General features: G+C 36.6%; 1 protein-coding gene across 2 annotated transcripts in view; it reads right to left on the minus strand.

Moving 5' to 3' along the window:
- The window catches only part of RAB3GAP2 (RAB3 GTPase activating non-catalytic protein subunit 2), a 156,340-nt gene that overhangs the window by 31,865 nt on the left and 97,105 nt on the right, over positions 1-27,370 (minus strand). For both annotated transcript variants that reach the window (XM_058275231.1, XM_058275230.1), the window contains exons 14-21: positions 24,445-24,661; positions 23,774-23,917; positions 23,458-23,540; positions 23,039-23,103; positions 10,774-10,864; positions 8,220-8,347; positions 5,480-5,693; positions 4,511-4,608 (exon numbers count right to left, since the gene is read on the minus strand). In XM_058275231.1, coding sequence (XP_058131214.1) covers positions 4,511-4,608; positions 5,480-5,693; positions 8,220-8,347; positions 10,774-10,864; positions 23,039-23,103; positions 23,458-23,540; positions 23,774-23,917; positions 24,445-24,661 — 1,040 coding nt within the window. The remainder of the gene's footprint in view (positions 1-4,510; positions 4,609-5,479; positions 5,694-8,219; positions 8,348-10,773; positions 10,865-23,038; positions 23,104-23,457; positions 23,541-23,773; positions 23,918-24,444; positions 24,662-27,370) is intronic.

A 27,370-nucleotide genomic window follows, 5' to 3' on the forward strand; every position in this document is an offset into this window, starting at 1 on the left:
TTCACCAATATATGGTTATTAAACAACACACTCCTAAATAATCAGTGGGTCAGAGAAGAAACTGCAAGAAAAACCAGTAAATATCTTGACACAAATGAAAACAAGAACACAACATACCAAAATCTATGGGATACAGTGAAGGCAGTGCTGAGAGGGAAATTTATAGACTTCAATGCTTACATTCTAAAAAAAGAACTAAAATCAAAGACCTAACTGTACACCTGAAGGAAAGAGAAAAATGCAAGCAAACTAATTCAAAAGCAGGCAGAAGAAAAGAACTAAAGATTAGAGTAGAAATAAATGCTATAGAGAACAACAAAAAACAATACAGAGAACCAACAAAACCAAAAGTTTGTTCTTTGAGAAGATCGACAAAATCTACAAACCCTTATCTAGGCTGACAAAGAAAAAAAGAAGATGCAAATGAATAAAATCAGGAAGGAGCATGGAGACATTATCACCGACCCCAGAGAAATAAAAGAGATCATGAGAGGACACTATGAACAGTAAACCAACAAACTAGACAAAGTAGATGAAATTCCTAGAAACACACTAACAACCTACAATGACTCTAGAAGAAATATAAGACCTTAACAAACCAATCACAAGTAAAGTGATTGAAAGAGTCATTAAAAACCTCTCAAAAATGAAAACGCTAGGCTTTCAGAGGTGAATTCTACCTATCATTCAATGAAGACTGAATTTCAACCTTGCTGAAATTCTTCCAAAAAACTGAACATGAGAGAATGCTACCAAACTCATTCTATGAGGCCAACATCCATCACCCTAATACCAAAGCCAGAAAAAGATACTGTAAAAACAAACCCAAAATTTTGAATTTTGAAAAAATCCTGAAAAATCTGAATACAGATGCAAAAATCCTCAACAAAATACTTACTAAGTGAATCCAAAAGCACAATAAAAGAGTTATACGCCATGATCAAGTGGCTTTTATCGCAGGTATGCAAGCAAATTTCAACACAAGAAAATCAATTAACTTAATATATTACATTAATAAATTGAAGAAAAATCCATGATCATTAGCAGAAAAGGTATTTGACAAAATACAACACCTTTCTTGATTAAAAAAACACTCTGAAAGATAGGAACAGAAGGAAACTAGAAGAAAAGAGAAGACTGAAAGTGTTCCCACTGAGATCCAGAACAAGACAAAGATGCACGCTGTCACCACTGTTATTCAATATTTTGCTAGACGTTCTAGCTAGAACAATTAGACAATAAAATGAAATAAAAGACACCCAAATAGAAAAGAAAGGTTTGCTATTTGCTGATGATATGATCCTATACCTAGAAAATCCCAAAAAATCCACAACAAAGCTATTAAAACGAGTTCAGCAAAGTGGTAGATTACAAGATAAAAAATCAGTAGTGTGGGGAAGCAAACGTGGTTCAAGCAGTTGGGTGCCCACCTACCACATGGGAGGTCCCAGGTTCGGTTCCCGGTGCCTCCTAAAGAAGACGAGTAAGACAGCAAGCTGATGCGATGGGTTGGTGCGGCAAGATGATGCAACAAGGAAACACTGTGAGAGACACAAGCGGGGTAGCTCAAGCAATTGGACTCCTCCCTCCCACACAGAAGGTCCTGGGTTCATTCCCGGTGCCTCCTAAAGAAAGCAAAAACAAACAACAAGCAAAACAAACGATAAAACCAGCTCATGGAGGCTGATGTGGCTCAGTGGTTAAGCACCAGTTTCCACTTAGGAGGTCCTGGGCTTAATCCCTGGGCCTGGCACCTCAAAAAAAAAAAAAAGTCTGCAGTATTTCTATACACTACTAATGAGCAATCTCAGGAGAAAGTCAGAAAAAAAAATTCCATTTACAAAAGCAACTAAAAGGATAAAATATTTAGGAATAAACTTAACCGAGGACATAAAGGACCTGTATTCAGGAAACTACAAACATTGCTGAAAGAAACCAAAGAAGACCCAATAAAATGGAAGGATACTCCATGTTCATGGATTGGAAGACTAAATATCATTAAGATATTAATTCGACCTAAACTGATTTACAGAGTCAATGTAATCCCAATACAAATGCAAACAGCAATTTTTCACAAAAAATGGAAAAGTCAATTATCAAATTTCTATGAAAGGGTAAGGTACTCCCAATAGCCAAAAATATTTTTAAAAAGAATGAAGTTGGAGGACTCTGACTTCCTAACATTAAAGCATATACTACTTAGCTACAGTGATAAAAAAACAAGCTGGTGCTCGCATACAGACACAGTGACCAATGGAATCAAACTGAGAATTCAGCAATAAACTCTCACATCTAAGGTCAAGTGATTTTTGAAAAGGCTGTCAAATCTGCCCAGCTGGGGCAGAACAGTCTATTCAACAAATGGTGCTGGCAGAACTGGATATCCACAGCTAAAAAAAAGAAAGGGGACCTCTATTTTCATAACTTACACAAAGATAAACTCAAAAAGGATCAAGGATCTAAGTATTAAAGTGAGAACCATAAAACTATAAGAAAATGTAGTGAAACATCTTCAAGATCTTGTGGTAGGCAATGGTTTCTTCAACCTTATACCCAAAGCACAAGCAAAAAAGAAAAAAGAGATAAATGGGACCTCCTAAAAATTAAACACTTTTATGCATCAAAGGACTTTGTTAAGAATGTGAAAAGGCAGGCTACTCAATAGGAGAAAATATTTGGAAACCATCCTATTATAAGGGTTTGATGTCCATGTTACAGAAAGAGATCATGGAACTCAACAGTAAAAAGACAAGTAACCCAATTAAAAACAGAAGACAAAACAACAAAATAGAAGTTTTCTTCTTTTTTTTTAAGATTTATTTTATTTACCCTTCCCCCCCCTGAGAAGTTCTTAATTTGGATGAGGTATGATATATCACTATTTTTCTTTTACGGTTCACGCTTTTTGTGCCCTAAGAAATATTTGCCTAACCCAAGATCACAAAGACATTTCTCCTATGTTTTATTTTGTTTTATAGCTTTTGCTTTTACACTTAACTTTATGTTCATTGTTGAGTTAATTTTTGTTTATTGTTTGAGGTAAAAAAAGTCAGAAGTTCTTCATTTTTTTTCAAGTGCTTTTTCAACCACAGATTAGATGCAGACAACAAAATTTGTTGATGCTGATTAAACACAAGATAAAATAAGTACCATGTACTCCTCTTACTTAAGCATCTCAACTGTGACTGACAGATATTCCTATCTCCTTTTTTAAATCTTGAAATAGTTAATAGAGTCACAAGTGGTTGCAAAGAAATGTACAGAGAAATCCTGTGCAGCCTCCCAGACTCTCCCAAAGGTTATATCTTACATAGCTGGAATACAATATCAAAACCAAGAAACTGACATTGGTAAAATCCATAGAGCTTATTCAGATTTCAAGTTATACAAGATCCATCTGCGTTTCTCTATGCAATTTTATCACATGGGTAGCCTGTGTAAACACCAACAAAATCAAGGCATTCAGCTACACCATCTACAGAAGACTCCCTCGCATTACCCCCTTACAGGCGCACGCATTGCCTCCCCCAACTCATCCCTAACCTTGACAACCCTAATCTGTTCTTCGTCTCTTTGTGCTGTTTCATGAACGTAAAATAAATGGAATCATCAAGACTGTACCCTTTCGAAGTAGGCTTTTTTCATTCACATTTTCAAGATTCATCCAAGTTGTTGTGTATATTAAGGTCCACTTCCTTGTTGTTGTCGAATAGTATTCCATGATAAGGTTGCACCCCAGTTTGTTTAACCATTCACCCATTGAAGGAGATTTGTGTAGTTTTCAGTTTTTGGCTATTATAAATAAAGCCACTATGAACATCTGTGTACAACCTGTGTAAAATTTTAACTGTTTTGCTTCCTGACACACACACTACTGTAGTGAGACTGAAGAGAATCCATTTTTAAAGGACTTAGATGTTCAATAAAAACAATATATTTACACAGTCAACAGGCCCAAAGTGGTAGGATGAGTAAGGCTGAAAAAGAGCAGGTATATGTGTGCATGTGTGGAAGAGAGAGGGAGGAAGAACTGATGATGGTGTCCTTTCCAGAAAGGGCAAGAGATCTCTAGATTTAGTGCTGTAGTTTCTACATTTCTAACAGTGTAGAGATTAAATCCTAACATATATTTAAAAAAAAAAAATTGGGAATGTTCTATAACAATTGTGTATCACCTTAAGAGAAGTTTATTTGGTTGTCTAAATAAGATCTTTTAAATTTATAAAATGTTAATTTATATGATCGAAGTCCATTGCAAGTGCATGTACAAATGCCTGATTCTAAATCTTATTTTAGGCCAATCATGGAACATGCTTCTTATAATTTATAGGGAACAAGAAAAATAAAATAATGCTATTATTCAGTTAAGAATAACAATGACAAATTTCTCTGATCATTTTTAGGTTTTCATGAAAGACCGGTGATATGCTAAAAGACAATGCTAAAATACAAGACAAACACTTATGACTGGTGTTCACAAAGAACAGCATCCAGCAATGAAAAACCTTACCAGTAAGATCTGGGGGCTAAGTCCAGCAGACTCCAAAGTGTGACACATATCCTCAGTGGAGCTTTCTCCATGCAAACACTTCCAAAAAAAGAAACTGCCTAGTAAAACAAAAACAAAACACTGTAACTGATGACTACCTACCATCTGGACTAACAATCTTCCTGAATTGCAATCTAGATTCCCAGAAAAGCAAAAAAGCAATTAGAGAAATTAATGGTTTGATTTATTAAAGCAGAAAGGCAAACCATTACATATCTAACACCCTCTCTCTTTAAAAAATATAAAAAAAACATTTTATTAGAGACATGAAGTTATAAAACAATCACACCCAATGTGCAGAATTCCCATATAACACCCCTCCACCCACAAATTACAATGTTGTGGAACATTTGCTACCAATTATGAGAAAACATCAGACCACTACCAGTAACTGTGGTCTATAGTGTACATGTGGCATATTTTCTCCATATCCCCTATTATTAACCCAATACGTTCTTTGGCATTAATACAAGAATATTACAATACTACTGTTAACTATGGTCCATAATTACATTAATTGTATTTTCCCATGCATCACTAGATTCTTACCACCTTGTAATAGGGATGTACATTGTTCTAGTTCATAGAAGTACATTCTTGTTTTTGTACTGTTAACCACAATCCTCATTCATCTCCGGGATCACTGTGTTATTCAACCCTAGATTATTCTCCAGCTTTCAATTGAAATTTACAACCCTAGACTACCCCTTTCACCCATAATCCCATTTATAAACTAGCTATAATAACATCTCTTTAGTATATTTATTTATAAAACTTGTATGACATAGTGCATACATAAAGTTATCTTTGATTGACCAAAAAATACACATTAAATTCTTTGGCTAAACTTAATCTTTGAGATGCCACTGTGCTCCTACCAGGCTTTCTTCTGGAAGACGGAGATTTCAAACCGCAATTTATTCTACTTACCTAAAGCCACATACTCCTCTTCAGTTATCTTCTTTATGTTGATTACATCTTTCTCATATTCTAAATATTCCAGGAATGTTTTTACAGGCAACACACCATCCTTATCATCAGAAAATCGAACAGGAGTCTGGGTGTTCTCTTGTTTATACTTCTCTAATAGTGCCTGGAGCTTAAGGAATTCTTTTTCATCAAGCCGTAGTAATACAGCTAAGTCCTTAAAAACAGGGGGGTGGGGAGTGGAATATAAACAGACCATGTCTCTTTCTTGAATTAGACATATGTGTCAACCCCCATTTTCTCAACTGAAGCGGAAGGCTGTAAGGAAAGCAGTAACCCTTTTATTTCCCAAGGTAAGCAAAGGATGACTTTAATATTATGATATCCATAATGTATTGTGTTTAAAAGTTGAGTCTCGAATTCAGGAGTAGGAGGCTATTTAAATAAAGCAAACTAATCGTGGAACACTACATACTACTAAAGGAACCATTTCTATAAAGTTCTTTGAGAGTACTCCAAAATTTTCTGAAATGTTTGAATTTTAATAAAGATACATTATTGTGTAATCAGAAAAAAAATTAAAAGGATATCCGTTTCATGGATGTTAGTTTTCTCAGTAATTCTGAGGAAATTAAAGGACTATCTGAAATTAAAAGTATTTATTATGAAGCATGAAAACTAAAATAAAAACGTGGAAAACAATCCTCATTTTATTTTCTATATATAAGTTCTCTATGTGATTCTCGGAAATATTGAAGAGACTCAAAAGTCACAGATACCATCTGTCAGCCTTTCAAACTACTTTTATATACCCTATGTGCAGAAACATTTGTAGATGCTATCATTTTTCCAAATTAGGGACAAGTGTATGTACACACACACACGTGTGCACATGTAAGAGATCATAAATTCACCACAGCAAGCAAAGCTTCCTCTCACCCTGCACTATATAATTAAAGTAACATTCTTAAACAGTAGTAATTTCATTTATTTATTTACTTTAGGTTGTTTGTAAAAGCAAGTAGTAAACGTGAAATACCATTAAAACAAATATCAGTAGCTCACTCACATACTAAAGTTATATGTGAGTTTACATGTACTATGTCTCACAGACAGCAAAATGAGTTAATTCAGTTTTGTATATATAAAATCAGTCACTCAGTCTAGAAGCCAACTGCATATTTTTTGAAGATTCAAAAAAAGTCCAGAGCAAATATGGCTGAAATTCTTAGAAAATGGAAAATCCTAGAAAATGGTTTAAAAACAAAATAGAAAAAAGAACTGCTAATTGATTTTTAAAAATTTTTCGTTATCTTTGCACAACATATGTGTAGCTGTCAACTGGAAAAGAATTCTAGAGGAAACTATTAATGATGTGTATTTAACTTTCTTTGGAGGGTGCAGGAGAGGTAATTTGTATCAAATGAGAAAATCAGGCATTGAACAATCTACTTAAATGTTGAGGCAATGCTGTAGACATCACTCAATCAGCTTGATCCTACCTTTTGCTGGGAATTACTTTATTTGCTAAAGTAGGCAGAAAAACAAAAGATCTAAGAAAATGGCTTTGTCATTTATAATGGCAATCATGAATATCATTATCAATAGATTAGTGTTAAACACTATCCAAAAGCAATCTACAATCCCAAATATAAAAAAGATGATGCTAGAATGGGTGGAATATTCCATCAGAGAGAAAATTTTATTTCATTAGTCTGTTAAAAAACTTTTTGTGTGTCTATTTAAAATAAAGACTTCTACTTTAAATTTCAGTTAACTTTAATAGATACCAGGTATTTTTTTCCAAGCATTATTAGTAACTTAACACACCACTAAATTCAATAATTCTCCTTTAGATAAACAGACAACATGAGGTCCTGAAGCCAGGCACCCTGACTCATCAAGAATCCGAGGGGAAGAGAGGCCACTATTTCTATTCCCTATTAAGAGAAACTCTATTTCTCTACATGGGAAGAATTTTGTATATACTTCTCAGAAACAAGCATATTATGCTATAATAAAGATTAAAAGATGCTGTGCCTTTTTCATGTTTATAGAATAAAAAACATAACATTTAATTTAAAAATTTTATTTCTATTTTATTATGTAGTACACAGAGGAAACTGTATGGGTTTCCTACAACAACACAGAAATGGATGTGTTTAACAGAATCATTTTTCTCCTTAAAAAAAAAATTAGAGTTCCGCTACTTCAGCTCACTAAATATATTTTAATTAGCAAACCTTGTCCAAAAGAAATTGTTATAAAAGTAGCCTTAAAAAATAAGTTGAGAAAAACTAAGTGCTTCTAGGGTAGTAGAAATGTATTAATAATCAAATTTAATCATTAGGTAAAATAATGCAAATTCAGCGGCAAGGCAGAGAAGGCCAGGAGGGGGCCATATACCTTTTAAGTTTTTTTGGTTTCTTTTTTAAAGATTTATTTTTTATTTATTTTTCTCTCCCTCCCCCTGGTTGTTTATGTGCTCGCTCTCTGCTCTCTGTGTCCGCTTGCTGTGTGCTCTGTGTCTGCTTGGCTTCTCACCTTCTCTTTTGGAGGCACTGGGAACTGAACCTGGGACCTCCCATGTGGGAGGCAGGCACTCAACTGCTTGAGCCACCCCAGCTCCTTCACCTTTAAGTTTTAAAAATAATTCTTAGTTTTCTAGCTTTACTACAAATAAAATTAATAAGTAAATAAATAAAGATTAATTTATACAATACTAAAATTTGGAAACACTCACATTAGCAGCAACTGGTGCATCTGAATGAAAATCAAGGCAATTTAATTTACTGACAGACTCATAAAGATGGAGTAATTTCAGTTTATTAGCACAAAACTGCAGCAATCCTTCATCAACAGACTCAAGCTCTAAAAGGTATAAAGAAAAAACACATTGAAGAGATATGTAACAGACTCAAAAAAGGCTTTATTTCATTATATTCTGTAATATTACAAAATTCTCTTATGTTCTATTCTATTAAATATCGGCATGCTTAAGCAATAACAGATTATGAAAGCAACAATAATTTTCAATAATGGCAAAATACTTAGCTATTTAAATGAAATAAGGTTCTTTAAGGGTATGAGGGAGAAAAAAGTAAAAAAAGAAAAGCAGAAATATCTTAGTCTAACACTCATATTTAAAGAAATAATCTGGAAATATCCTTGAAAATATTCTCCTTCACCCCAAAACTGATATGCTCTCTCTTATGCTTACACACTGAAGATATACAAATACAAAGCTGACTGGTTCTTCTTATCATGTTGGTCAAAGACAATACAATTTAACCAGAAACTGCAGACTGTGATTCATGCATCATTAAGAAAGGTTGGCTTGGCAAAGAGATCAAAAGTAGAATTGCATTTTATATCCTACATTAAGCAGGTTTTATCTGTGTCAAGATTAATATTGGAGAAATAATCAATTTTAAAAAATATATTTCTGCATAATAATTTTAAAATTTTATAAATACTATAAAATAAATATTTATTTTTTATAAAGAAAATCAGAGAGTGGAAAGCCTAAGAACTCTTACCTAAGATACAGTAATATGGAATATTTTTCAAGTTCCTATAGCCATAATAAAATTCAGCATACTAAATAACTGAAATTTTCAGGAAGCTCATTTATGGCTAGACCTTGAAACCAGTGATGATTTTGTAGAATTTCAACAGAAGGTACTTGGCTTACTTACTCCCAGCCCAGTGGAAGATAATTTTTTTTAAGTACAGTTTTTGATTAAATAAATTTTGAAAATTTGATGAAGCACTGGATGTGGAGGAATACTTAAAAGTATACTTAGAAGTATACTCTGCTCTTAAAAAGAGGTCTTTCTAAACAGTTATGTGCACTGAAGGACGATGATTTACCAAAAGTTAACTTCAAGTATGTTGATAAAAATCAATAACAGAAAAAGAGTCTCAACATTAGGATGCTTATTCCCCAAATCCTCAAGATTGAGGAACGAAGAAACATAAGGGAGGAATGCAGATATGGACTAAAGTAGACTTATTATTATTCTAGTAACTGAAGAACTTGTAACACTGATACAAGGCAGTGCTCACCAGAGGTTCTGAGGGGAGGGAGAGGGAGGAATAGGTGTGACATGGGGCATTTTGGGGACATTGGAACTGTACTAAATGACCCAGGCCATTATATATTTTGTCATAACCTATAACATTGTGTGATGCAAAGTGTAAACTACAAACCACGGTTGGTAGCAATGATTCATAAGTGTTCATCAATTACAACAAATGTACCAAACTAATGAAAAATGTTGGTAATGGAGTAAAGTGGAGGTAGGGGGGTGGGGTATATAGGTATCCCCTATATTTTTGATGCAACATTAATGTAATCTAAGCTTCTTTAAAAAAAAAAATTTTTTTTTTAAATCAGGATGTGTGTAGTCCTGAAGTTGGTTTAAATATAATTAAATATAAATATAATGAACTATAAAGCTGGCTTTATATAATTAACATGACAAGCAAAAACTGAAGTATTAAGTCACAACCAGAAGTCTTAACTGATTTTAAGAATTCAGAGTAAATTTAATTTTGCTAACTAAGCCAGATTAAAGTGTGAAGTTACAATACCACAATTTCAGATTGCAGTTCTTTCTCAAACTAATACATTTTTAATTGGGGGGTGGGGGGACAGGCAGACAGCTCAGGACTAATAAGCTAATCATAGTCTGTGAATTTTGGAAGTCCTAACCCTGCTCATGTGGTAACCACATGAGAAAACATGGATGCTACAGGATGACCCATTACAATAACAGAAGATGAATTCAAAGTATAAACATTTTAGTTTATTTTTTTCAAAACCACATTGCTTATAGAATGCCAGAACTGCAGAAGTTTTTCTCCTTCCACGAAGGCAAGGAAAAAAAAAAGACAAGGGCAGCAAAAGAGACCCTGACTGTCGTCTGCACACTACCAGCTGACTTCCCCTCATACCAACGGCTTTCACCATGTTCCTCATCATATCAGTACAACCACATCTCATCATTCTTTGCTGGTATCTTTCCTCACAGGAAGCAGAAGAAAAACAAAAATATTTCTAATTAGAAATAGCATCAACATATTCAGAGAAAGTCCAGATGAAGATCAATTGCACATATTACTGTGGAAATTAAAATACCCAAATATAAGGCTGTGAAGTTTCCTTGTTTTTACATATATTATTTACACATTAAAGTACCTGATGGTGTCAGAAGCAGTTAACAGCTTTCTGTAACTAGAGCTGTAAAATATGTAGTGATACCATCACCTCCAATCAGTACAAATCCGATTACCTTGATTTTTTAAAGTGTCCATTAAAGTCTGAGTAATGTTTCTGAGACAGGAAAATGGTAAGCGTTCACTTGCCAAAATGCTTTCCAAAGCCTAGAAGAAAGATATTGAGCAATTCTAGTAATCAGAGGGCAACAATTGTTCTTTAAATTTTTATTTATGCTATACTTTTTTTTTTTTGAGGTACTGGGGCCGGGGTTAAACCTGGGATTTCCTATGTGGGAAGCTGGCACTCAACTACTGAACCAAATTGGCTCCCCTTAGTTGGTTTTTTCATTTGTTTTACTTGTTGTTTTTTTAGGAGGCACCAGGGATTGAACCTGAGACCTTCCATTTGGGAGGCAGGTACTCAACTGCTTGAGCTATATCTACTCCCCTTATGCCTATACTTTTACTACCCTAAATTTTAAAGGAAAGCTCCAAATCTAAGATGTTTTAGTATATACATCTGAGAATTTAAATTATATCATAAGTTCTATGCAGGAAATTACATAACATGCCAAATATAGTATAATGACAAAAAGTTTAGAACCGAGCATAAAACAATTAGAAGACACCTGATGCCTAACAGAATGGTCAAGACAAAATAGAAACAGAAATAAAGCTATTCATCATTAAGAGGAGTTTGAATAAACCTACACCATACGTGCATAAATGAAAAGCAGAGGTAAGTACTGCCATGTCAATAAACACACGATCACAACTTAATTACAGCTGAATTGCAGCATTCAAGCATGGCTGGCTCAAGCTATAGGCCATGCTAAATATATACCACACTCCCCACCCATCTCAACAAGCCTCTGCCCTTGCCCTTTCGGAAGATATTTAAGAGTCTTCATCACCAGTTCCCAAAATAAGTAGTCATGCCTAAAAGAGCAATCATCAGAGACAATGATTAGACACAGCAGTAAAAGTTCATATTTATCCTTTCGTATTAGAATATTAAATTTGATTTTAATTGATGAGATTAAGTAAGTTAACATTTAGCTTGAGAAAGTGACTTGAGACAAATATCCCATCACAGTACAACAGCTTCCGTGTTTACTGGAGAATGGGCTTAGAGATTGGCTCAGGAGGTTGGTCAAGCCTATGAGGGGGCAGCTATCTGGAGATCATAAAGTGATTAAAAGAGGTCAGTACCCAGGACAAGTATACCCTGCCTCAGTTCTGCCTATAAATACAGAGGCTAGCATCTGTCCTACTTTCTTGCCTATTATTCATTCTCACAAAGCCTAAACTGGCTTAATCTCTCCCATTCATGTCACAAAACAATCCACAAATTTTGACAAAAGTTTTTCCAGAATTCGTTTAAAAATTAGTTCAGTTTTATGCACAGTCCAGTAGTATTGTCAATAAAATAATCAAGCAGCTGGAGAGACTTCTGGGAAAGATGGGGGTAGGGAGCTCCAGGACTCAGTCCTTCTACCAAATTAGCTATCAAATCGGCAGGAACTGTCTGAAACAACTGTGCTGGGGCTCCAGAGGCCAGAGGAACAACATACAACAACCAGGGGTGAGCAGGAGGAGATGATAAACTACAGTAAGGAACAGCGAGTAGCTCTTTACACACAGCGGCTGCCAGCACCCATTCCCCACTCTCAGGGCAGGCTGCCTTGGGTCCAGTCTCTGGATAGCTGCTGTTGTCAGAAAGGAACATAACAATGTTCCCCCCCCCAAACGGGGGCGGGGGGGGGGGGGAGCATGACAGGGCACTAATCATAGCTTTTTTTTTTTTTTTTAAAGATTTCTTCCTTTCTCTCCCCTTGCCCCCCAACCCCGGTTGTCTGTTCTCTGTGTCTATTTGCTGCATCCTCTTTTTCTTTTAAAGATTTATTTATTTATTTATTTCTCTCCCCTTCCTCCCCAACCCTGGTTGTCTGTTCTCTGTGTCTATTTGCTGCATCTTCTTTGTCCACTTCTGTTATTATCAGCGGCCCAGGAATCTGTGTTTCTTCTTGTTGCATCATCTTGTTGTGTCAGCTCTCCATGTATGCCACACCATTCCTGGGCAGGCTGCACTTTCTTTTGTGCGGGGCGGCTCTCCTTACAGGGCGCACTCCTTGCGTGCTGGAGCTCCCTTACGCGGGGACACCCCTGAGTTGCAGGGTAGCTCCCCTATGCAGGGGACACCCCTGTGTGGCAGGGCACTCCTTGCTTGCATCAGCACTGCACATGGGCCAGCTCCACACGGGTCAAGGAGGCCCGGGGTTTGAACCGTGGACCTCCCATGTGGTAGACGGACACCCTAACCACTGGGCCAAGTCCACCGCCTGCTGTGTCTTCTTTGTCTGCTTCTGCTCTTGTCAGCAGCATGGGAATCTTTGTTTCTTTTTGTTGTGTCATCTTGTTGTGTCAGCTCTCCCTGTGTGCGGCACCATTCCTGGAGAGGCTGTACTTTCGCGCTGGGCGGCTCTCCTTGAGGGGTGCACTCCTTGTGCGTGGGGTTCCCCTACGCGGGGGACACCCCTGCGTGGCACGGCACTCCTTGCGCGCATCAGCACTGCGCATGGGCCAGCTCCACAGGGGTCAAGGAGGCCCGGGGTTTGAACCCTGGACCTCCCATGTGGTAGGCAGACGCCCTAACCACTGGGCCAAGTCCGCCGCCCTAGTCACGGCTTTTGATCAGCACTTTGGATGATCATGTCCCAGTTCTAAGATACCCTTTCAACCCAGCAAGGACAAAGGCAGCAGCAGCCACTGCTTCCGCTGTGCTGGGATGGGGGCAGAGGTGGTGGGGATGGAGAGACAGGGCCTCCCCAGGGCAGCGGGGAGCAGTTTGTTGAAGGGCATCTGCTGGACAGGCTAGGAAAGCACTGTTCTGGGGGGCTGTAAACGAGGCTTTTCTGTTCTTCCTGACCTCTCCCCAGGGCACTCTGGGGCCAGTGTGTGCCTCCTTTGTGGCCGTTTTTTCTGCTGGGAAAGATGGACTTGGGAAAGACCTCTCTGGGTTGACCTCCCAGAATTTGCCCTCAGGGCAAAAGCAAGTGAAGCAAAGAAAGAAGTGTTTAAAAAGCAAAACAAAACAAAGCAACACCTATAGAGGCAAACAAAAATAAGTAAAACAGACTGAGATTCTTGGAGAAAGAAAAGAGGAAAGGAAGCTTTCTCGTGGAGGTGAAACAACTTCACAAAAAGCGCAATCTTAAAAATGTACCACAGAGACTTCTAGGAAGATGGCAGATTAGAAGGACACGAGACTCTGGAGGACAGCCAGAAACAGCCTGGAAGAAAATGTTCTAGGGCTTAGGACACTAGGGGAAGATGGGATACCACCCAGCAGAGAGAGGGACACAGGAAAACCACCTCAGTGGACAGACTATGAGTTAAAGCTGCAACTTTACTGCTGGCTCCCTAACCCTTACCCCATCCCACCCTACCCTGAGCACGCAATTCTGAATTCTCCAGTCTCAGGGCAGGTGCTGCAGACAAAGCATTTGGCAGGGATCCACCCTCCCCTCCCCAGGAAAGGGGAGAGAGAGGGACAGACACAGCATAAGGCTGATTCAGCTTCTGGTCCCAAATTCGGTTTGCTGTGTCCCTGAGCTCTTCCAGGCTGGAAGGGCTCCCACTGTTTGCCCTGGGAGCCTGCAAAGGACAGAGATCTGACCTCTCAGTCACCCTCCTACTGACCGGGACTGGGTGCTGAGGACACAGTGGGGAGTGGAATTACCTCCTATCCAGGGAGAGGGAACGCACTGCCAGCAAAGGTTGCAGAACAGCCTCTGAGAAAGTCTGAATCGTGAGGCTCTTAGCCTTCAGGCAGGAACCTCTGTCACACTGACCCAGGCCCCTGGCAGCACACACATTCCACCCAGGCTTGGAATTGAAAGGTCTGCCAAAGAGTGCCATCTTCTGGCTGACCAGGAAGTGCATGTGAGGAAATGAGTAAGGAAGAGGCTTTATCTGGAGTTACAGCCTCCCTCCCCAGGGCCCTTGGAAGTAGGTCTGCAACCCATTAGTGCATTTAGGGCCCAGATTTGTGCAACTAACAAGGACAATCTTCAAGACCTAGAAGAGGTTGAACACAGCCTCCCACCACTAAACCCCTACGAAAGAGAGAAACTGAGCATCAGAGTAAACTCGCCACCATAATCTGATGCCTAGACATCAGCAAAAACTTAGAAGCCATACTAAGAAAACAGAAGAAACGGCCCAAGCAAAGGAATATATCAAAGCCCCTGAAAAGACATAGGATTTGAGACAACTAATCAAGATTCATATCAATTTCCAAAATCGAATAAATTAGTTGAAAGACAATATAACTAAGAAGAAAAAAGGTATCAAGAAGACACTGAGGGAAGCAGACTTGGCCCAGTGGTTAGGGCATTCGTCTACCACATGGGAGGTCCACGGTTCAAACCCCAGGCCTCCTTGACCCGTGTGGAGCTGGCCCACATGCAGTGCTGATACGCGCAAGGAGTGCCGTGCCACGCAGGGGTGTCCCCCGTACAGGGAGCCCCACGCGCAAGGAGTGCGCCCCATAAGGAGAGCCGCCCAGTGCGAAAGAAAGTGCAGCCTGCCCAGGAATGGTGCTGCACACACGGAGAGCTGACGCAGGAAGATGACACAACAAAAAGAAACACAGATTCCCGTGCCGCTGACAACAGAAGCAAACAAGGAAGAACACGCAGTAAACAGACACAGAGAACAGACAACTGGGGTGGGGGGGGGGGGGGAGGGGAGAGAAATAAAATAAATAAATAAATCTTAAAAAAAAAAAGAAGACACTGAATGAGCACAAAGAAGAATTTAAATTCCTGAATAGAAAAATAACAGAATAATGGGAATGAAGACATGATAGGTGGATCAAAAATACATTAGAGGCATACAACAGCAAAATCAAAATGACAGAAGAAAAGTATGTGATGTAGAAGACAGAGCAGCTGACAATGAAGACAGGGAAGACCAATGGGAAAATAATGAAAAGAAAACTGAGCAAGGACTCAGGGAGTTAAATGATAATATGAAACACAACAATTTATGTGCCATGGGAGTTCTGGAAAGAGAAAAAAAAAAAGGGAAAAGGGGTCAAAAGAGTATCTGAGGAAATAATGGAGTTAAAAATTTCCCAACTTTCAGGAAAGAAATGAACTTACACCAATTAGAATAAATCCTAATAGACTTACTCCAAGACATACTACTAAGAATGTCAAACATCAAAGATAAAGAGAAAATTCTGAGAGCAGCAAGATAGAAGCAAATCATCACATACAAGGGGCACACAGTAAGTCTTAGTGCAGATTTCTCATCAGAAACCATGGAGGCGAGAAGACAGATGTATGATGTATTAGGATAGTAAAAAAGAGAAACTGTCAGCCAAGAACTCTTTATCCAGCAAAACTGTCCTTCAAATATGAAGGTGTTATAAATATTCACAAATGAACAGAAACTAAGAAAGTTTGTGAAAAAGAATCCAGTTATGCAGGAAGTATTAAAAGGAGCCTTAAGTACTTTAAATACTTAAACATTTAGAGCTCAAAAAAAAAAGACAGAGGCCTGGAGAAGAGTGCAGAAGGCAGGAATAGCATAAAGGATAACCAAAAGAGTAAAAAGACAGATGAAAACAAAATATGATGTATGAAAAACAGAATAAAATGGTGGAAGTAAATAATACATTCACAGTAATATCACTGAATGTGAATTGATTAAAATCCCGTCAAAAGATATAGGTTGACAGAATGGATAAAAAAAAATGAGCTATCCATATGTTGCCTATAAGAGACTCACCTTAGACCCAGGGATACAGACAGGTTGAAAACGAAAGGTTTGGAAAAAGATACTCCATGCAAACAGTATCCAAAGAAGAGCAGGGACAGCTACATCAATATTGGACAAAACAGACTTTAAATGCAAAAAAGTTATAAGAAATACAGAGGCCATTATATATAATAAAAGAAACAATCCACCAAGAAGAAATAACAGTCATAAATCTATGCACCTAACCACAGTGCCCCAAAATACATGAGGCAAACTCTGGCAAAACTAAAGGGAAAAAGAGGTATCTCTACAATGATCGCTGTAGACCTTAACACACAATTCACGTCATTAGGCAGAACTAGACAGAATTTCAAAAAGGAAACCGAGAACTTAAACAATATGATAAACAAGCTAGCCCTAACAGACATACAGAATTTTGCATCCCAAATCAGCAGGTTACACATTCTTCTCAAGTGCTCCTGAATCTTTCTCCAAGAGAGATTATATGTTAGGTCACAAGGCAGATATCAATATATATATATAAAAAGAATGAAATTATACAAAGTATCTTCTCAGATCATAATAGAATGAATCTGTAAGCCAATAATAGATGAGAAAGGGGAAAATTCGCAAAGGTGTGGAGGCTAAACAATACACATCTAAACAATCAGGGGGCCAAAGAAGAAATTATGAGTGAAATTATTAAGTAGAAATGAGACAAATAAAAATGAAAACACAATTTGTCAAAACTTAAGGGATACAGCAAAGGCAGTGCTGACATGGAAATTTATAACCTTAAATGCCTATATTTAAAAAAAAGAAAGAGCTAAAATTGAAGCTCTAACTAAACTGAAGAAACTAGAAAAAGAACAGCAAATCATTCCCAAAGCAAGCAGAAGGAAAGAAATAATAAAGATTAGAGCCAAAATAAAAGAAACTGAAGAACAGAAAAGACAATAGAGAAAATCAAGAAAACCAAAAGTTGGTTCTTTGAGAGAATCAATAAAATTGACAACCCCTCAGCTAGACTTTCAAAGAAAGAAAGAGAAGATACAAATAAACAAAAATCAGAAATGAAAGGGGAGATGTTACAACTGACCCCACCGAAGTAAAAATGATAATAGGATATTATGAGAAACTATATAGCAACAAACTAGACAACCTAGATGAAATGGACAAATCCTTAAAAATACAAAAACTACCTACACTGATTCTATAAGAAATACATGAATTTAACAAACCACACTTTTAGAGATTGAATCTATCATCAAAAATCTCCCAATAAAGAAGTCTAGGACTAGATACCTTCACAGGTAAATTCTACCCAAACATTTGGAGATGAATTAATACCATTTCTGTTTAAACTCTTTCAAAAAATTGAAAGGGGGGAAAATTACCCAACACATTTTATGAAGCCAATGTCACCCTAACACCAAAGTCAGATAAAGATACAAGAAAGAAAATTACAGACCAATCTCTCTAATGAACATAGATGCAAAAATTCTCAACAAAATACTTGCAAAGAGAATCCACAGTGTATCAAAAGAATTATACACCACGACCAAGAGGGATTTATTCTTGGTATGCAAAGGTAGTTCAACATAAGAAAACCAATTAATGTAATACACATAAACAAACTGAAGGAAAAAAACGAGATCATCTTGATTGATGTATAAAAGACACTCAACACAATTCAGCATCCTTTCTTGATAAAAACCTTTCGAAGAATAGGAACAGAAGGAAAATTCCTCAATAAGATAAAGGGCATATATGAAAAACCCATAGCCATCATTGTATTCAATGGGGAAAGGTTGAAAGCATTTGCTCTAAGATCTGGAAAAAAACAAGGATGTCCACTGTCACCACTGTTATTCAATATTGTACTAGATAGCTAGAGCAATTAGACAAGAAAAAAATAAAGGGCATCCAAATAGAAAAGGAGGTAGTAAAACTATCACTATTTGTAGACAACATGATCCTGTATTTAGAAAATTTTGAAATGTCTACAATAAAGCTACTTGAGTTAATAAATGAGTTCAGCAAAGTGGGAGGGTATAAGACCAACACACAAAAATCAGCAATGTTTCTGTAAACTAGAACTGAACAATCTGAGGATGAAATAAGGAAACTCTGCCATTTACAACAGCAAGAAAAAAGACTCACATACCTACAAATCAATTTAACCAAAGAAGTATAGTTCCTATATTTAGAAAACAACAAAACAGAGGTAAAAGAAATAAAAGAAGACATAAACAAATGCAAAGAACATTCCGTGTTCATGGATAGGAAGACTAAACACTGTGAAGATGTCAATCCTACCCAAATTGATTCCTAGATTCAATGCAATACCAATCAAAATTCCAACAGCCTACTTTCAGAAATAGAAAAGGCAATTTCCAAATTTATTTGGAGGAGAAAGTACACCCGAATAGCCAAAAGCATTCTAAAAAAGAAGAGTGATGTGGGAGGACTTTAACTGCCTGACCTTAAAACATACTACAAAGTGGTCAAAAATGCATGGTATTGACTTAAAGAAAGACACACTGAGCAGTGGAATAGAACTGAGAGTCCAGAAACAAACCCTCACCTCTATGGCCAACTTGTTTTTGACAAACCTACCAAGTCCATGTTAACGGGACAAAATAGTCTCTTAACAAATGTTCCTGGTAGAACTGAATATCTATAACCAAAAGAATGAAAGAGAACCCCGATCTCACTCCCTATACAAGAATTAACTCAAAATGAATCAACGACCTAAAAATAAAAGCCAGGACCATAAAACTACTAAAAGAAAATGTAGGGGAACATCTTCAAGATCTAGTGGCAGGTGGTGGTTTCTTGGATCTTACACCCAAAGCACAAGCAACAAAAGAAAAATCAAACACATATGCACTTCGAAGGACTCTATCTCAAGGGTGTAAAGGCAGCCAACTCCATGGGAGAAAATATTAGGAAATCACATATCTGATTAGAGTTTAATATCAATGATATATAAAGAGATGCTACAATTCAACAATAAAAAGACAAAGGACCTGATTTTAAAAATGGGCAAAAGACTTATATAGACATTTGCCCAGAGAAAAAATACAAATGGCAAAAAAAACACATGAAAAAATATTCAATATCACATGCTATTAAGGAAATGAAAATCAAGCTTCAATGAGACATCATATCACACCTCTAAAAATGGCCACTATTTAAAAGACAGAAAAGTACAAGTGTTGGAGAGGATGTGGAAAAAAGAAACATTTATTCACTGTTGGTGGGAATGGAGAATGGTACAGCCACTGTGGAGGACTCTTTGGCAGTCCTAAGGAAGTTGAATATAGATTACCAGGCAATACCATTACTGGGTATATACCCAGAAGAACTAAAAGCAGAGACATGAACAGACATCTGCTCACTAATGTTCAAAGTGGCATTATTCACCAATGCCAAAAAAGGGAAACAACCCAGGGATCCATCAACTCAAAAATGGATAAACTGTGGTATATACACAAGATGGAATATTATGCAACTGTACAAAGAAATGAAGTTGTAAAACATATGGCAACATGGATGAAACTGGAGGACATTATCTTGAGTGAAGCAAGCCCCTACACACAAAAGGAAAAATATGGTAATGATTACGCTATTATGAAATAAATATATTGTATAAAGTCATGGAGTTAATAACTAGAATATGGGTCACCAGAAAATTAAAATGAAATTAAAGAATGGAAAGCTGAGGGTTAACTTGCGCAGGCACTGGGGCCCTGAATAGCTAAAGCCATCTTGAAAAAGAAGAAGGAAGTTGGAGGACTCACACTTTCTGGCATGAAGGCATATTACAAAACTGCAGTGGTCAAAACAGCATGATACTGGCATATGGTTGGATATATAGACCAATGGTATGGAATTAAGAGTTCAGAAATAGGTCCTCACATCTACGGTCAACTGAATTTTGACAAGGCTGCCAAGTCCACTTAAATGGAAAGAATACTCTCTTCAACAAATGGTGCTGGGAGAATTGGATGTCCATATGCAAAAGAATGAAAGAGGACCCCTATCTAATACCATATACAAAAATCAACTCAAAAGGGATCAAAGACCTAAATATAAGAGTCAGGAGTGTAAAACTCCTAGGAGAAACTGTGAGGAAGCACCTTCAGGACTTTGTGTTAGGCAATGGTTTCTTCAACTTTACATCCAAAGCACAAGCAGCAACAAAGACAGCTAAGCGTTCATAAAAATTAAAAACTTTTGTCCATCACAAGACAATCACAAAAGTGAAAAGATAAGCTACTTGATGGGAGAAAATATTTGGAAAGCACATATTCAATAAGGATTTAACAGCCAGAAAAAATAAAGAAATCCTACAAGTCAACAATAAAAAGACAAGCAACCCATTTTAAAAATGGATGATACAGACATTTTTCCAAAGAGTTATTAAAAATGACTAAAAAGTACAAGATGCCCACCATCGTTAGCTATTAAGGAAATGAAAATCAAAACCATAATGAGATTTCATTTCCCAACTACCAGAATGCCCACTATTAAAAAATAAATTAAAAATTAAAAGTTTGGAGAGGAAGTGGAGAAAGAGGAACACTTAATCACTGCTGGTGGGAATTTAAGATAGTGCAGCCGCTGTGGAAGGCAATTTGGCAATTCCTCGGTGGACTAAGTATAGATTTACCATAAGATCCGGCAAACTGCTACAAGGATTTCATAAAAACTGAAAGGAGGGTTTTGAACATATATTTCCACACTGGTGTTCACAGTGGCATTATTCAGAATTGCCAAAAGATGGACGCAACTGAAGGATCCATCAACTGATGAACAAAATGTGTATACATGTATATACATGATGGAATAGTATTCCACTGTAAAAAGGAATGACGTCCTGATGCATACAACATGGATGACCCTGAGGACATTATGTTGAGTGAAATAAGCCAGACACAAAAGAACAAATATTGTATGATTTCACTGCTATGAACTAATTAAAATAAGCATACCCATAGAGTTAGAATCTATATATAGGTTACCAGGGCATAAATTGGGGTTAGAGAATGGGGAGTTGATGCTTAACTTGTACATTATTTCTATTTGAACTGATGGTAAAGGTTTAGAAATGGATGGTGGTGATGGTAGCAAACCATTTTGAGTGTAATCAACAGCACTGAACTGTGTAGGTGACTGTGGTTAACAGAGAAAACTTTAGGATATATGTATTACTATAAAAATTAAAAGATAAAACAGGACTGTACAACACAGTGAAACCTATTGTAGACTATGGGCTATAGTTAATGGTACAAATATAAGAATGTTCTTTCATGAACTATTGTAAATGTATGACACTAATACAAGGTGTTATAGGGTGGTATATGGGTAAAACTGCACCTAATGTAAATAATGGATGATAGACTGAACTATTTTAATAATTTTTCATTAACCATAACAAAGGTAGCTACTGTTTAAAAATAGTGCAATTATTTTAAAAAGAGCTATCATCAATAGTAATAAAAGTTCCATGCCAAATTCAAGGTGCTGAAGGTAGGGTGGCATATGGGAATCCTATATTTTAGAAACAATTTTTTGTAAACTCACAACTTTTCTAATAATAATTTTAAAAAGATCAATGTACAAAAATCAATTGTTTAACCAAAAAAAGAAGACACTTGGTACTAAAGTTTCCCAATTTTCTTGCTTCATGATGTGAGATAAGAACAAAGATAGCATCGAAATGAAAACTGTTTGTGTTATGACCCTCTACTATGTTCCTAAAAATGTCTCTCTATATTGCTGAACCTTATCTTACTGTCATATTAATGAGTAATACCTTGCCCTGAGGAAAACTAGTGGCAATAAGCACTGTCAATGGAAATTTTAGTAGAGACTATTAAAAATAGGAGACTTGACAATTATACGATAAAAGTTTTTTTTTAAAATTACTACAATAGTTAAATAAAAGGAATAAAAGGAAATCTGTATCCACTAAATAGTTCCCATGTACCCAGCACTGTTTAACATGCAATGGATGATGAAAACAATGTATTAAGTAAGGTACCTACTTGAAGGAACATAAAAGTAGCTAAGTAAAAGTTGGGGAGCTATGACTAACGTAGATGAAATAATTAGAAATTATCTGGTTAATTTAATCAAATCAGAGTAGGAGTTCAAATATATCAATAGGGATTCAACTACCATGTAAATTTATGGAGTTAGAACTTGAGCAGCATTTTGAGGAGTCTGGAAAGGAAAATAGGAAACAAAAGGAATCACAATGACTTACTATGTGATACCTGTAAGTGTGGCAAAAGGCACAAAGTCTGATGATACCATGGGATATGTTGATGCTTTGGAACAAAAGGGATTCTTACACATAAAAGTGGAAGAGAAATTAGTATATAACTGTTTTGGGAAACGTTTTCCACATGGCACTATAAGAAGGGATAAATGGGAATACAAACATGAGAAGACGACTTTAGTCTGCTATGTTTGGGCAGAAATAGGAAAATAAAGATTTTATTAAGAGGGTGTATAAAAGCTATTCAGCAGTAAAGTTCATGTATTATATACACTTACTTGTTTTTTGGTTGCAGGGTACTTAATATCGAGAATTAACTCCCTTATTTCCATTTCAACTAAATCTAGAAAGAGAAAATTAATCAATGTAAATTTTTTACTTTTATTGTTCTAGGAAATAAAGAAATTTTTCTTTATTCTTAAAGGAAAATGAACATATTTGTACTACTAGTCATTGCAAAGGATTTCAGGGTTCTTGCTCACTACTGTTTTATTGTTCCAAATTTCTCCAGATGGCACAATTCATCCTTATAGAACAATTCCATTAAAAAGTATATGTGATTATTTCTATCAAAAGGAGCTGAGATGGCTCATAAATGCATTTAAGTATTTTGGATTGCTACATTTAGAATATTCTATCAACTTTTAAAAAATTACAAAACAGTATGCTTTTATTACTTTTATTAAAGGACACCTACCTAGATTGGGAGATTTTGCTTTCAGTAAAGTTGCTAGCTTCTTCACTAAGTGCATATCCTTGGCTCGTTCACTCTTCTTATCACTAAACAATAAATATAACTAATTATTACACGTGAAAATGTTTTCCTTCTAAGTCTGACAAACTCTAACTTTTTTTTTACATTCTTCCTCTTTTAACTTTAGAGATAGCAGTCTAATGATAAAAGTAACAACCACAAAACAATAACAATAAAACAAAGCAAAACAAATAGCAAAATAGGGCAGAAGGAAAAGTTAGAAGAGGGACATCAATTAGAAGACACACAATACCCTTACCTTAGTGCTAAATGGAAAGGAACATGCACTGCTTTCACACTTCCAGATACAGGATCAACAAGACAGATCTGGTATGTCTGAGGCTGCCAACTCTGGCTGGTAACATTATTTAAGCCCATTATTTTATAGCCAGGATACAGTAGCCTAAAGAAATGACACAGCAATTAGGTAAAGATAGAGAAGGGAGAAATGTCAAAAGATGTTTTATTAGAGTTACAAAACCCTACAATAATATCAATCCAGAAGCATAAATAAGTCAAATAAATATTTATTAACTGATACCAAGAACATAAGTAAAACAAGTATTCCACTGGCAGAGTTGTACCTTGTTAAAATTGCTAGAAAATTAAATGAACTAATCAGGCCTATGATTCATTAGCAAAGCATTTACCTCACTTAATATCATTAGTGAATATTAAAGGATCCTCTTTTCCTAACCCTCCCAAGCATAAGTAAGGAGCCGAGGGCTTCAGTGGCACACCATTGCCTGTTTAAGAATATTTATTAACTACTTAATCCTTAATTACATACTGTGCACTTGTGGGAAAACCGTACTAAAGAACATTACACTTCTCTAACAACTAGCACTCTAATAAGCAGATTACAACTTTAATCAAAAGCATTCCTATATTGGTTTTTTAACCAGCAAAATGCCAGGTTTTGCAGCTTACCTACAATGCTTGCCCACGTTGAAAGCTCCTACCCTAGGTCCCTGCTGTGTGCTCCACACTTCTAAAATTCCTCTTCTTGGTGCATAGATCACAAGGAACTGAGCAACCCGACTTGGACCCTGGGTATTTCCAAAGGGGGAAAAATCCACCTTTTCTGGCACTCTTTCGTGGAGGTCCTCTACAATTTGGATCCACCCAATTTGTGCATCTCGGTATCCTTGGAGACATAGGAAAAGGAAAGCTAATTAGTTAATTAGCTATTACTGGGCTCAGTAACAGCCTTCTATGGGAAATTTTTTGGAAGAAGGGGATATGAAAAGCTTAAAAGTACATCATAGTTTTATTACAAAATACCTTAAACAGAAATGTAGAGAATAAAATGAAGACTAACTCTATTACCAAGTCTTAACAAATCTTAATTTTTTAAAATATTTGCTCCAGATCACTTTTTTTGAAATTTAAAAACAAAACACTAGAGATACTACTGAAGTCTCGTGAGTACCCTTCTGGATTGCATTCCTGTCCCTTCCTTCCCTTAAAAATTCTTGGAGGTTATCAGATTTGGATCTAAAATGAAAGTCCTATTAAAATATAAGAAAAGAGGGAAGCGAAATTGGTGCAGTGGTTGGGGCGTCCGCCTACCACATGGGAGGTTCACAGTTCAAACCCTGGGCCTCCTTGACCCGTGCGGAGCTGGCCCATGTATGGTGCTGATGTGCAAAAGGAGTGCCCTGCCATGCAGGAGTGTCCCACGTGCAAGGAGTGCGCCCTGTAAGGAGAGCCACCCAGCACGAAAGAAAGTGCAGCCTGCCCAGGAATGGCGCCGCACACACGGAGAGCTGACACAGCAAGATGACGCAACAAAAAGAAGCACAGATTCCTGTGCTGCTGACAACAACAGAAGCGGACAAAGAAGAAGATGCAGCAAATAGACACAGAGAACAGACAACCGGGGTGGGGGTGGGGGGGAGAAATAAGTAAAAAATCTTTAAAAATAAATAAATAAAATATAATAAAAGATTAAAATGATTTCCTGCTATTCAACTCCATTAGCGGTAAGGTGATACCATGTCCAATAATTGGGTTTGTTACTAGCAGTCGACTGTAACTTTGAATTGCCACAGCTACAGAAAAACTAAGTGGGCTGATTCAAGAAAATGGATATGGAAATCAAATACAATGGTTTTCTTAGATTTTTCTATCTTAAGTCTGAAAGGCTTGGCATTCTAGATTTAGGGAGACCATTTGGCTTTAAGGGTGGCCTTAAGAAGTGGAATGAATGTAGCAGGGGCAAGAAAATGAATCCAGAATTTGACAATGATGGTGAGAACTAAAAGGAAATGCAGAGGGCAGAGGTTAAAAGTGTTTATGAGGTGATCAAACAAAGTTTATCAAATGGGTTACTGGATTAAATGTTGCTGCTATGAGTTTATGTTAAAAAATAAAGGATTACACAGTGTTACAACTATAAACTGAATGATGATATGGTTGCTGAACTATTGAGGATAAAAGTGAATAAAAACAATAAGGAAACAGAGAACTTGAATAATATAATAAATGAACAACAGCTAACAGACATATACAAAGTATTGCACCTCCAAACAGTAGGCTATCCATTCTTCACAAGCGTGAATGGATCCTTCTCCAGGATAGATCACATGTTGGGTCACAAAACAGGTATCAATAAATTTAAAAAAACTGAAGTTATACAAAGCACTAACTCTAATCATAATGGAAAGAAGCTGGAACTCAGTAACAGGCGGAGAACTGGAAAGTTAACAAGTATACAAGTATATGGAAGTTAAACAACATGCTCAATCAGTGGGTCAAAGAAGAAGTTGCAAGGGAAATCAGTAAATACCTTGAAAGAAATGAAAACCAAAAAGACATATCAAAACCTATGGGATGCAGTGCTAAGAGGAAGATCATACTTACATTAAAAAGGAAGAAAGCTAAAATCAAAAATTAACTGAATTCCTGGAGGAACTAGAAAAATAACAGCAAACTAACACCAAAGCAAGCAGAAGGGAAGAAATAACAAAGATCAGAAAAGAAATAAATGAAACTGAGAATAAAAAACAATACTAGGAAGTAGATTTGGCTTAACTGATATAGCACCCGCCTACCATGTGGGAGGTCCAGGGTTGAAACCCTTTCTTGATAAAAAACACTAAGAAAAATAGAATAGAAGGAAACTTCCTCAACACGATAAAGGGCATATCCGAAAACCCACAGCTAGCATCAAACTCAATGGTGAAAGACTGAACACTTTCCCTCTAAGATCTGGAACAAGATAAGGATGTCCACTGCCACCACTGTTACTCAACACTGTTCTAGACATTCTAGCCAGAGCCACTGGGTAAGAAAATTTAAAAATAACAGGCATTCAAATTGGACAGGAAGAAGTAAAAATTCACTATTTGCAGATAACATGATCTTATATATAGAAAGACCCAAAAAACCTCCAACAAAGCTACTAGAGTGAATAAACAAGTTCAGCAAATTGGCAGGATACAAAGAACAACCTGCAAAAATCAGTAATATTTCTATACTAGTAATGAGCAATCTGAGGAGAAAATCCAGAAAAAAAAATCCATTTACAAAAGGAACTAAAAGAAGAGATAAATTTAACCAAGGATGTAAAGGACTTGTACAAAGAAAATTAAACATTGCTGAAAGCAATTAAAGATCTTAATAAACAGAAAGACATTCACACTCATGGATTGGAAGACTATTGTTAAGATGTCAATTCCATCCAAATTGATTTACAGATTCAATGCAATACCAATCAAAATTCCAATAGCCTACTTTGCAGAAGTGGAAAAGCCAATAATCAAATTTACTCAGAAGGATAAGGGTCCCCAAAGAGCCAAAAACATCCTGAAAAAGAAGAATGAATTTGGAGGACTGATACTTCCTGACATTA

This window comes from Dasypus novemcinctus, chromosome 13 (assembly GCF_030445035.2).
Source record: "Dasypus novemcinctus isolate mDasNov1 chromosome 13, mDasNov1.1.hap2, whole genome shotgun sequence".
NCBI lineage: Eukaryota > Metazoa > Chordata > Mammalia > Cingulata > Dasypodidae > Dasypus > Dasypus novemcinctus.